Genomic DNA, 11,414 nt, shown 5'->3' on the forward strand with positions numbered 1-11,414 from the left:
ACGGGAGTTCCACCCTACCTCCTGCAGACGCACTCTCTTCTCACACATGCCTTGTGCTCCTCGGCTGGGCTGCCCCACTGCCCTGGAGCAGGCTGAATTCTATAGGACACGACTCAGGGTTCAACCAGCCTCTCAGGAGGGGCCACCACGTGGGGCACCAGCAGACTGGACCAGCGCTATGGTACGTGTGTGAACGGGGGAGGGTCTCCTCTACATGCTCCCGGACGGCTGCCTGCCAGGACGTTTCGCGCTTCAACCCAGCAAAGACCATTTGGAGCAGCCAGTGCTTGCGAAGTGGGATGTACCTCCGAATCCTGAACCATGCTGGCCTTTCCTGATGGGATATTGCAAGGGTCACCTCGGAATTCCTGTCCTGGACCCTGCCCCTCACTCACAATCCAGCCTAAAGTAACCACTCTGTGTGTCAAGGCAGTCGCGTGTAAGATGACCCTGAAGATGGTGATGATGATGCTTTCTGTCTCGCCTGCTCCACAGAACTGCCTGATAATGTGTAAACATCCCACCTGTAACCTGTAAACATCTTTGTACACGTAGAAGATTGATTATTATTACTATAATAAAAATACACAGCACATAGCCTTTTACTCGCTGGGCAACTTTGGGCAACTTACTTTAACTGTTCTGTGCTTCAGTTTCCTTACATGTAAAACACAGCTAGTAGTAATGCATGCCTCTGATTTCTGTGAGACGGTTGGTTGTGTAGGGTTATGTGCTGCGTTCTAACGCCACCTGCCGTTCACTAAGCTGGCAGTAATGAGTCACCTACAGCAGGATTGAAAGAATGGGAACGCATTCCTGTGTGTAACTGGTGTATGTGTGTGGTATGTTAAGAATGTGTCTGCCAAGGAAAGGCTAAAAAACGATTCTAGATTAAAGAAATATGTGATCTTAAATTGGATTCTGAATCGAGAGGAAAATGCTCTGAAGGACGGTTTGGGGACAATTGGTGAAATCTTAATTTGGACTATTTAGGAGATAATGTAAGTATTAAATATTTAAAGTGATAAAACAGAGAAACACTTAGAACAGTGCCTGGGTATAGAAAGCACAACAATTAATGTTACTTGTTACCTACTAGGATGTACGCCCCATGAGGTCATCGACTTTATCTTTTTTTATTCACTGCTGTATCCCCAAAGTTGGAACAGTCCCTGGCACATAATATGTGCTTAATTAATATTTGTTGGATGAATAAATGAACTGGTCCCTGAAACAAGGCACAGTTAAGAACCAGGGTGAGGTATCAGGACCATCAGTCCTCACATGCAGAGACTGAGGTTTCCACACTGGTTCCTGGTCATTGTTTGTGATCCTGACTTGCAAAACATGCTGAGATTGATTCAGTTGTTCCTGGTTCACACAATCAAGAATGCATCTGGCAGGTCCCCAAATCAAATGCATCTGTAACTTACTAACCCGTGACTGCCTAATGTCCCTTCTAGTTCTGCTCCCGGCTGCTTTGCCTGGCAGTGGGAGAGGGACTCGGGACAGCCTGGCTGCTGTCCTCTCTCTTCCCCTCAGGGGACCAACACAGGCTCTGATTGGCTAAGTCTGAGCCTCAGGCCAGTGCTCATCTACCAGGAGGAAGGCTTGCCTTTGGGAGGAGGTTCTGTTGGCACATCTCAGCCAGACGTCATGCTGCAGAGAGGTCTCAGGTGGCTGGTGAGACACCGACAGGCAGCACCCCTTCTCCCAGCCCTGGCTGGCCAGCCCTGGCTGCTCAGGTCAGCCCGGATGCCAGCCCCACCCATCACTGTGAGTACCCACATCGTGTATACATGCGGGCAGCTGTGAGTGTGGTCAGAGGAACCTTAGACTCCTTGGACGGATGAGAAATCTGAGGTCTGGAGATACAAGATAGCCTGCCCAAGGCCACAGCAGAGCCTTAGAACCAGGACTCCTGATTCTTAGGAGATGCACATTCCAATTGGCCATTTTGTCCTGTATTGAGGAATAGACCCTCAAACTGGGAGCTTAGCGACAACATCTGGAGGCACTTCCAGTCTTACTGGCCCTGCTGAACACTTCCCACATGGGAAAGTTGGGTTGCTGATCCCCACAGTGAGCTTAATCAAGGAAAGAGAATCTGATTAGTAGCAACTCAAGGGAAAGCAGTGATTGCAGTTTAATGTAGCATTTTCTGGACCAAAAAAAAAAAAAAAAAGAGGCATAATTAAAAGTGAATTGTGGAGCAGAGTCAAGATGGTGGGGTAGGAAGACTCGGAGTTCGAGTCTCCTCACAACTAGGGCACCTACTAGGCTCTGGTGGGGGTCCTCAGACACCTGTGGGGATGGGAGGAATCCCTGCATGACCAGGTAGGACATGGGAGGGAAGGAGGGAGGGAAGAAAAGTGAGGGGGTGGTGGGACCCTGAGGAGGGGCTGGGGAAGGGGGGAGGTTCCCACTTGGAGGGGCCCACTCACAGTGAAGGGATCAGCGGGGTTGGAGAAGGACCTTTGGGTGATCGGAGAGGGCCACAGCCAGGGTCTCCCCTCCAGCTCGGGCCTGGCAAGCTGGCTGGGGTCCAAGGCTTGAACCGATAATCCCCCGGGGCCCCCTCCAGCTAAACCCCCACCCCCTCCCCCCCTTCCCTATCCCTCACCCCCCCACCCCCCCACCAAGGCCTCTTCTGGCCGCCTGGATCGCGGGCTTGAGCCAAAGGTGTGCCTCAACTCCAAAGAAGACATATAGGTGGTCAACAGACACATGAAAAGATGCTCAACATCACTAATTATCAGAGAAATGCAAATCAAAACTACAGTGAGGTACCATCTCACACCTGTCAGAATGGCCATCATCAAAAAATCTACAAACAGTAAATGCTGGAGAGGGTGTGGAGAAAAGGGAACCCTCATGCACTGTTGGTGGGAATGTAAATTGATAACAGCCACTATGGAGAACAGTATGGAGGTTCCTTAAAAAATTAAAAATAGAGTTACCATATGACCCAGCAATCCCACTCCTGGGCATATACCCTGAGGAAACCATAATTCAAAAAGACACATGCACCCCAATGTTCACTGCAGCACTATTTACGATAGCCAGGACATAGAAGCAACCTAAATGTCCATGGACAGATGAATGGGTAAAGATGTGGTACATATATACAATAGAATGTTACTCAGCCATAGAAAGGAATGAAACTGAGTCATTTGTAGAGATGTGGATGCATCTAGAGTCCGTCACACAAGGCAGAGTAAGTCAGACTGAGAAAAACAAATATATATTAACACATGTGGCATCTATAAAAATGATGAACATATTTGAACATCTATACAGATGAATCTATTTGCAGGGCAGGAATAGAGACACAGATCTAGAGAATGTACGTATGGACACAGGGCAGGGAGGAGGGGGATGAATTGGGAGGTTGGGATTGACGCGTGTGCACTGTCATGTGTAAAACAGAGAGCTAATGGGGACCTGCTATATAGCACAGGGAGCTCAACTTGGTGCTCCGTGGTGACCTAGATGGGTGGGATGTGGGGGTGGGTGGGAGAGAGGTCCAAGAGGGAGGGATATATGTATACATAGAGCTGATTCACGTCGTTGTACAGCAGAAATGAATGCAACATTGTAAAACAGCTATAGCCCCCCAAAAAGTGAGTTGTGTGCAAATTGAGTGCTCAAAAGTAGCATCAATTGGATGTCACCCCTTTCATAGTTTCATAAGCTGAGTAAACTCATTCCCAAAATAGTTTGAGTTCAGGCTTGGTTTCATATGATCAGGTCTAGGAAAGAATTCTTTGGGATCAAACTAGAGAAGGAGTGACATCCTGTTGGATTCAGATGAAATTAACATCTTGGAATGCTTGCTCTGGGCCAGCTACTGAGCCAGGTACATTCCAGTATCATGACCACATGCAGTCCTCATAGCAACCTACAGAGTAGGTGGTGTTTTTCTCATTTTATGGATTTAACAACAGATGATCAAAGCAGTTAAAAGTCAAGTCGCATTAAGTGCAGTGTATTAACGGGAAGAAGTTATGGAGACAGAATTCAAATGCCACTCTCCTCTTATTACCTGGCAAAAGAGCTCCCTACAGAGGGCAGTAAGTATTGGGGACCATTCCTAGATGTTAGGCTTTTTACTCCCGTTGAGAGCATGTCTGTCTATGGATAATACAAGAATCTGTATTTTCTCCATCTGTGTAGGTAAGGAAGAGCATATACAGGGAACTGTGAGTAAGCCAATAAATAAGCCAGAAAAAAAGTAGGACCTGTATAAGAGCAGGAAGGACTGATTGGCACTGATGGATATGAACAATGACCAGGTGAAAAATACGAGAAACAGTTGCCATGTGGTGGATTATTTAAAATCCTGGGAGGAGGGTTGGCCACCTAGACCTGGTGTCTATCTACCGGAAAAGGGAGTCTCTGGTTAAGCCCCCAGTTGTAATAGGACAGAAGCCTAATAAATCAGAGAGTCAACCAAGGTGAACCGTCTTGGGAGAAGAGCCTGGAGGATGCAGGGGAGCAGGAGAGGGAAACGTCTGGGAAAAGACTATGTCTTTGAATTGTTTATCAGCCAGACATCCAATGTCATCAATGCCGGGCCAGACTACAGCTTCCCGTGTGAAGCAGGAATCCTTCTAACAAGCAAATCTAACCATTTCATTTTCCTGCTTATAACTCTTCTGGATAAAGCCCCAATTCTTTAACATGGCATCTTGGGCCCCAGTGTTTCTCTCTGACCTCCTCCCTTGCCCCCCTTCCCTACCACTAGACACTTCCACTTGTACAGTTCTGGGAACCTGACGTGCTCTCTCTCATCTCTGGGCATTTATTTGTACAGGCTCTGCCTGGGGAAAACTGCCCTGTCTATTAAATACATGCATGAATGAATGAGTCAAGTTGGAATTGGATCTGGCATAGTCTGCTACCTCTTTTTGACTTTCCAGGTCTCAGGTAGCCACCTCCATTCCGATACAAAGGATTATTCCCTCCCCAACGCGAGCTGGAGCCCCGTGATGGTGAGGCTGTACAACGACCTCATGGAGAAGACGGTGGATGGGACATGGACGCGACTTCCGGGATATTCGCGCTCTTTGCAGTACTTTAAAGAGGAAGACTTAGCTAGGATCGCTAAAGCTGTCCCTGGTAAGTTCACACCCCTATATCAGGAGCACTTAACCTCTGCTGGACGGGGGCTCTGCATGGTGCAGGACAGTTGGCAAAACTCTGCTTATGTGTGTGCATTTTCCTAGAGGAGCTGTGTGCCCCAGCTAAGTTACCACACCTCCTGTGTGGCCTACATTAGCCTGAGAGTCCGGTATGAGGCAGTCTGCACATGGTGATCCTAGACTCACAATATTAGGCCAGAAAAGGAACGTGGAGACCACCTAATTCAACCTGCTCATTTTACAAGTGAGAAAACTGAGGCCTAGAGAGGTGATGAAGTGAGTTTTTGGCAGAGCCTGGACTAGAATCAGGAATTCCAGAGTCCTGGGTGAGTGCTCTCTCCACCCCTGTCTGCAGTCACCCCGGCATCTCCTTATACCTGCCAGCGCCACTGTCTCCTGTAAACCAGACAGGTACAGTGTCAGTGAGGAATTGGGAAGAGGCAGTGCCTGGGATTAAGGACCAGTGCCTTCACTCTGGTACAAAGTCGGCAGCTCAGTGACGCTGCCATAGGGCGGTATCTTACAGACCCCTGAGGCCAGGAGCCAGAACCTGTTGTGGACGGGACTCGTGCTCCCTCTAGTGGTCAGTCTGAGCTGAGCTCTTGTACTAAGGAAGGACATTGGATGGAAAACAAAGACTGGATCCTGCATTCCAGAGACAGGAGGAGTCCGCCGGAAGTCTTCTAATTTTTTATACCTAAGCTGTCATCCCAAATTTTGCTTTAAGATTCTTGGCAAAAATGCAGGTGTTTGATAAGTATTGGAATTTATATATTGGAGACTTTACCTCTAATTAGGGCCTCTAAATTATCCCCTTTTCCCTTGGAAGTCATACTGTAGAGACAAATCTCACTGAAATCTGTGGCAGTGAGAAGGGACATATATACTTAATTTACAGAGAGGATTTTCGCCTGCCTATTCCTTGATCTGCCACAATCGATGCATTCGGATTAGTGTTTATTATTCAGTTGATGGGAACAGTGGTGTCCCGAGTTCACGGGCAGTTTACTCCTCACTGTCCCTCACACTGCTGATCTCACCCCCACCCCCGGAAGCTGCTCCTTTCCTTCAGAGGTGTATGGGCCATACTGTGGGGTGCAGATGGGAAGCCGAGGGCAGTGGGTTTCCTGAGGATCTCCTCCGGTCGGATGCTTTCTGCCCTAGACACCACACTGTCCTCAGGGTCAGACTTCAGCCCGAGATCTTTCTCACTGACTCAACTCTTCTCTCCAGTCCAAATGGTAGAAGACACCCGCCACTTTCTCCGGTTCACAGAGATGGAGAGACTCGGCTTTGAGCATGTCATCTTCCACAATGACTCGGAGAAGAAGTGTGTCTGCTTGTTCCAGCCTGGGCCCCTCCTGGAGGGGCTGCCTGGGTAAGGCACAAAGGACCATCCCGATCAGCAGCTCAAATGGGCTTTTTTCTTGGTCAGAGAGCAGGGAGGGGGTGAGAGGCCACTCGGTGGGTCCATGGCTGCCTTCAGCAGGCTCTTGGTTACCGCAGCCTTATTCTACTGGCTCCCTGGGTGGGGAGGCTCTGCCAGCCCCTCAGTCACCCACCCGAGGTGTGGCCGCACCCTATTAGGGACTTCCTAAATCTCCTAAATGGCAGTGGAGTAAGCAGTGGACGTTAGAAATAAGAAGAGGGAAAAACTATTCTTGTTCAGTGGCCAGTATGGCCAGACCCTGCCCATGGAGCTTTGGCTGTCTTAATTAATGCTCACAAAAATTCTTAAGACCACTGTCTTGCGGATGAAGAAACAGCTGGCCCATGTGACTGAGGTCACATGGCTAGGTGTGTGAGGTTTAGAGTTAAGTCTCTGCCTGCAGAGCCCATGCTATTTTCACTGCACCATCCGAGTTTCCCCTGAGACCAACCCAGGAGGGAACACAAGATTCATCAGAATTTGTGGTTGGGGCTGGCAGTGGGGTGGGGGGACTTCTGCTTTTAGTTTATTCTCTTCTAAACAGGGGCAACTTGCTTCAGACAGCGTTGTTTGCTTCCCCTGCATTTGCTTTGCTCTCCTGTCTCTGCTCTGCCCTGAGCGATGCAAGAATCTGGTTCTGGGTTTGCAGGGAACCCTTCAGCACGTCACCTCACTGGAACCTGGCCGTGCGGAGTGGAGTCCTGGGTGACTCTTTCTTTCCCTCTCTCCCCTCATCTGGCCCTGCAGGATTATCCACGGTGGCGCACTGGGGACCATGATAGACACCACATTTTTCGTGACGGCGTACAAGAGTGCCAATGCAGTCTTTACAGGAACCATGACCATCAACTTCAAGAGGTCTGTTTCCTTGCCTGGGTTCAAGTTAGGAGTAAGCTGGCGTGGGGTTATTCCATGTGTTGTGATGGAAGATAAGGGCTCAGGTAGCGATCCTGAGTGCAAAGAGGGGTTTCTACTTTTGCTTTTCTCATGGACCAATCTAAACTTGTTAGATGTTCCTTTTTCATCCAGGGGCAAGGTAATAAGCTTGAAGGTGGGTTATGTGTTCTAACATAAAGATATTCTACACAGTACATAATGATGAACTACTTTTGGCCATCTCTGATTTAGAGAAAGCCAACCCATGTGCCTGTAAATATTTAATTGAGTCTGTAAATAATTATGGAGCCGCTACTGAAATAATAACTCCTGATATTTGATAGTCTCTCGCTAAACACACACACTTTATTTTGTTTGATCTTTGCCATGATGCTGGGAGGTCAGTACCATTATCTCCAACTTGACAAATGAGGGAGTCGAGGTGAATGCACAGCTAGCAGGTGACAAATGCAAGGGCCCCTGATATCTTGGCCCTTGGACTAGAACCCCAGGACCCCCACTCTGGCAGCCTCATCCCCCCACAGGGTTATCCCCCCGTTTCTCGGAGACCAGCCCACCAGCCTCTCTCCCCCATTGCTCTCTCCTAGCCCGCTCCCTGTCGGTTCAGTGGTCAGGCTGGAGGCAAAGATCACCAGCATGGAAGGAAGAAAGGTGTTTCTCTCCTGCGAAGTCCAAAACAGCGACAGGACTGTCCTCTTTGCCGAAGCTTCTGGTAAAGCCATTAGAATTCTTTTTTCCTGCTGTTTGTGCCCATCCTTGTGAATGGGCACAGAGGGTGACTCCCCACACTGCTGAGGGCAGTGCCTGCCCTGGGAGACTCTTAAGGCTGCATGTTCGGGGTTGAAGGGGATGTTCACGTGGAGAGGGGCCTCTGTAAGTTACAGGAGAGAGGCCATCATAACATACCCATTCACCTCTCTGGGAGGCCACCAGTCATAAAGGGGCTTATGAGGATGGAGGGGAGGGGGTTGTGGCAGCCGAGTGTGCATGGTATCTCCCCTCCTGACCCCCTCCTGGCTTCCAGAAGGCAAAAGCCGGCTCATTGCTTTGACAACAATAGGGGGAATTTAGATATTTCCAGAAGCAGCTCTGGCTCCAGGCAGACAGGAAAGGTCTCCCTGAACTGGTTTTTCTTGGAAGCAAAACCTGGAGGCCAGTCACCTGTGTGCTCTTCACCATTGCAGCCATCTTCTTCCAAATGAAGTGATACAGAAGCAAGACACTGTGAGGCACATCTCCTCCTGCCCCGGAGGGCAGGAAACCAAAGTTTCCCTTGGAGCAGATTCTCTCTCTCCCATTGATCTCCAGCTGCCAATGTTTACTCCAGACCTTCCCTTTTTGGATGGTAGAAACTCCTCCAGATATCAGAGCTTGCTGTGAATAAACTTTTAAGATGGTGTCATGTATCCAAATTGACGTGTATTTCTTCTTGGATAGAGAGTGTCTATGGTCACTGGGATGGGAAAGCATCATGTTATGTTAACACCCTACTCAGAAAAAAGAAAATGGGATTGGGATTGCCATAGATACATTACTAACAAGAAAAAATATCAAATTATACAGTTTAAATATATGCAGTTTATTGTATGTCAATTGTATCTCAATAAAATTTCTTAAAGGAAAAAAAAGAAAGAAAGAAAAAAGAAAATGGGCCAGAATTGGGTTTAAGAGACCCATTGTGTAACTGCAAGGGGTAGTAAGGTCATAGAAGCAAAATCAGCTTACATCAACTGCAGACAAGTCAGGGAAGCCTTGCCCAATATTAATGACCTTGTTTTGAACTGAAGTCACACACAATGCTTTCACTGAATATTTTTCCTTTTCTTTTTTTTTCTCTTATTTAAAAATTTTTTTTTGTTTTTTCCTTTTATGTTTTAATTCACTCCTCTAAGTCTACCATTAAGTAAGTGTTGCCGAGTCCAAGCTCGCTCTGCTCGCCGCACGACAGGCCAGTGAATCGGAGACGAGGTGTTGAGGCAAGGAATACGACTTTATTCCGGAAGTCGGCAGACTGAGAAGATGGCAGACTCTTGTCTGTCAAAAAACCTTCTTGCCTGAGTTAGAACTCAGGCTTCTTTTATACTAAAAGGGGAGGAGGGGTTATTGGTTATTGCAGACTTCCTGGTGCCAGAATCTTTTGTTCCTGCAGCTGTCCAGGTAGGTCAGTTCATGGTGTTCCTTTCATGGTGTTCCTGTAAACCTCCAACAAGGCAAATGTTTGTTCTGCAACTTTAAAGGTCAGAGGTTTGAGAATGGGATATCCTGCATATTTCTGGCTATAAAGTAACATTCTATACCTATAACAAAAGCAATAGAATACAAAGGTTAATGTAAAACAAACAGATCTCACATGGAGTCCGATTTAGCTCTTCTCTATCACATAAGTACTACAACAAAACCCGCACTCATCTGCTGACGGGTAATGCTCCTTTCACATGATCTTATATATCTCTGCATCCCCACAGACATAGGGGTAGGATTGAGGGGGACGCTGGGCTTCAGAGTTGTGAGTGTAGCAGAAATAGATACAGGGGAGGAAAACCTGGCAGGCACCAACCACCCTTGAAAGCCAGCCCATTTCTTCTGAGCCCAGAGCCAAGCCAACATACCTCCCAAGGGTGGGCAGCGGGCAGCAGGGTTTCACCCTGGGTCCCACCTCTGCCCCCACCCCTAGAGTGGCCAAGAACAGCCTCTAAAATACACCAATCGATTATTTCTCATAAGTAGGAATTCTTGCCCTACGTGGGCAGAAAAGTAGGTCTTCCTTTAAAAAAGAAGTTTCAGCTTAGTTCAACACTGCACAAAGAAAATGAGCCTTGGGGACTTCTCTGGTAGTCCACTGGTTGAGAATCCACCTTCCAATATAGGGGACGCGGGTTCGATCCCTGGTTGGGGAATTAAGATCCCATGTGCAAGGCAACAAAGCCCGCGAGCTCTAGAGCCCGCCCGACACAACTAGAGAGCCTGCGCACCACAAGGAAGAGCCCCTGAAATGCATTGAAAGATCTCGCATGCTGCAACTAAGACCCAATGCAACCAAATAAATAAATAAATATTTTAGAAGGAAAAAAAGAAAGGAAAGGAAACGAGCCTTGCAGTTTAGAACAAGGGGTAGCAAAGTATACAACAATCACCGGGCAGGTTTGTACATGTATTTTTAATGTTTATGCTTTGCCTAATCCCCTCTGGCGAGAAAGATCCCACTTTCTTGCCTGTTCCTTGAGCCTCAGTAGCACAGGAATTTAAGCCTTAAAAAACAGCATCTTGTTTCTTGAGTCATCAGTTTCTTTTCTGACCTAGATTTCCTGGGTGAAGAATGGATGGTGGAAAGTTGGGAAGGCTGTCACTATGAAAAGTCGGGACTTTATTCTGCAGATAACCAGGACCCCTGAAGCTGTGTGCCTGCCTTTTCCAACAAGTGTCGGGATCCCAGCAGTAATAGTTTTCTACAGATCAGCCGGATAGGAACAATAGGAAGTTGACAGACCAAAAGAAAAGGTTATTGACAGAGTCCAGATTAGAGATAAAACCATAATCTTAACCATCTAGCCAGTGTTATCCAGTAGAAAAGTAGTTCGAGGCACAAGTGCAATTTTTTTATTTTACTAAAGTATAGTTGATTTACAATGTTGTGTTAATTTCTGCTGTACAGCAAAGTGACTCAGTTATACATACATATGTTCTTTCTCATATTCTTTTCCATTATGGTTTATCACAGGATAACAAGTGTAATGTTAAGTGTTCTAGTAGTCATATTAAAAAAGCAAAAGAGTGGGGGGTGAAGGGGAAACTGAGACGAAGCGAGAGAGTAGCACAGACATATGTATAATACCAACTGTAAAATAGATAGCCAGTGGGAAGTTGTATAACAAAGGGAGTCCAACTCGAGGATGGAAGATGCCTTAGAGGACTGGGGCGGGGAGGGTGGGGGGGACTCGAGGGGG

General features: G+C 47.5%; 1 protein-coding gene across 1 annotated transcript; it reads left to right on the plus strand.

Annotated features, from left to right (window-relative positions):
• Positions 1-1,666: 1,666 nt before the first annotated feature.
• On the plus strand, positions 1,667-8,791 carry LOC130835311 (acyl-coenzyme A thioesterase THEM4-like). Its single transcript, XM_057706799.1, has 6 exons — positions 1,667-1,776; positions 4,923-5,121; positions 6,378-6,522; positions 7,321-7,431; positions 8,058-8,182; positions 8,655-8,791. Exons 1-6 carry the CDS (start codon positions 1,756-1,758, stop codon positions 8,675-8,677), a joined length of 624 nt encoding a protein of 207 aa, XP_057562782.1. The 5' UTR covers positions 1,667-1,755; the 3' UTR covers positions 8,678-8,791.
• The last annotated feature ends 2,623 nt before the right edge of the window (positions 8,792-11,414 follow it).

The sequence above is a fragment of the Hippopotamus amphibius genome, chromosome 13 (assembly GCF_030028045.1).
Source record: "Hippopotamus amphibius kiboko isolate mHipAmp2 chromosome 13, mHipAmp2.hap2, whole genome shotgun sequence".
NCBI classification, from domain to species: Eukaryota; Metazoa; Chordata; class Mammalia; order Artiodactyla; family Hippopotamidae; genus Hippopotamus; species Hippopotamus amphibius.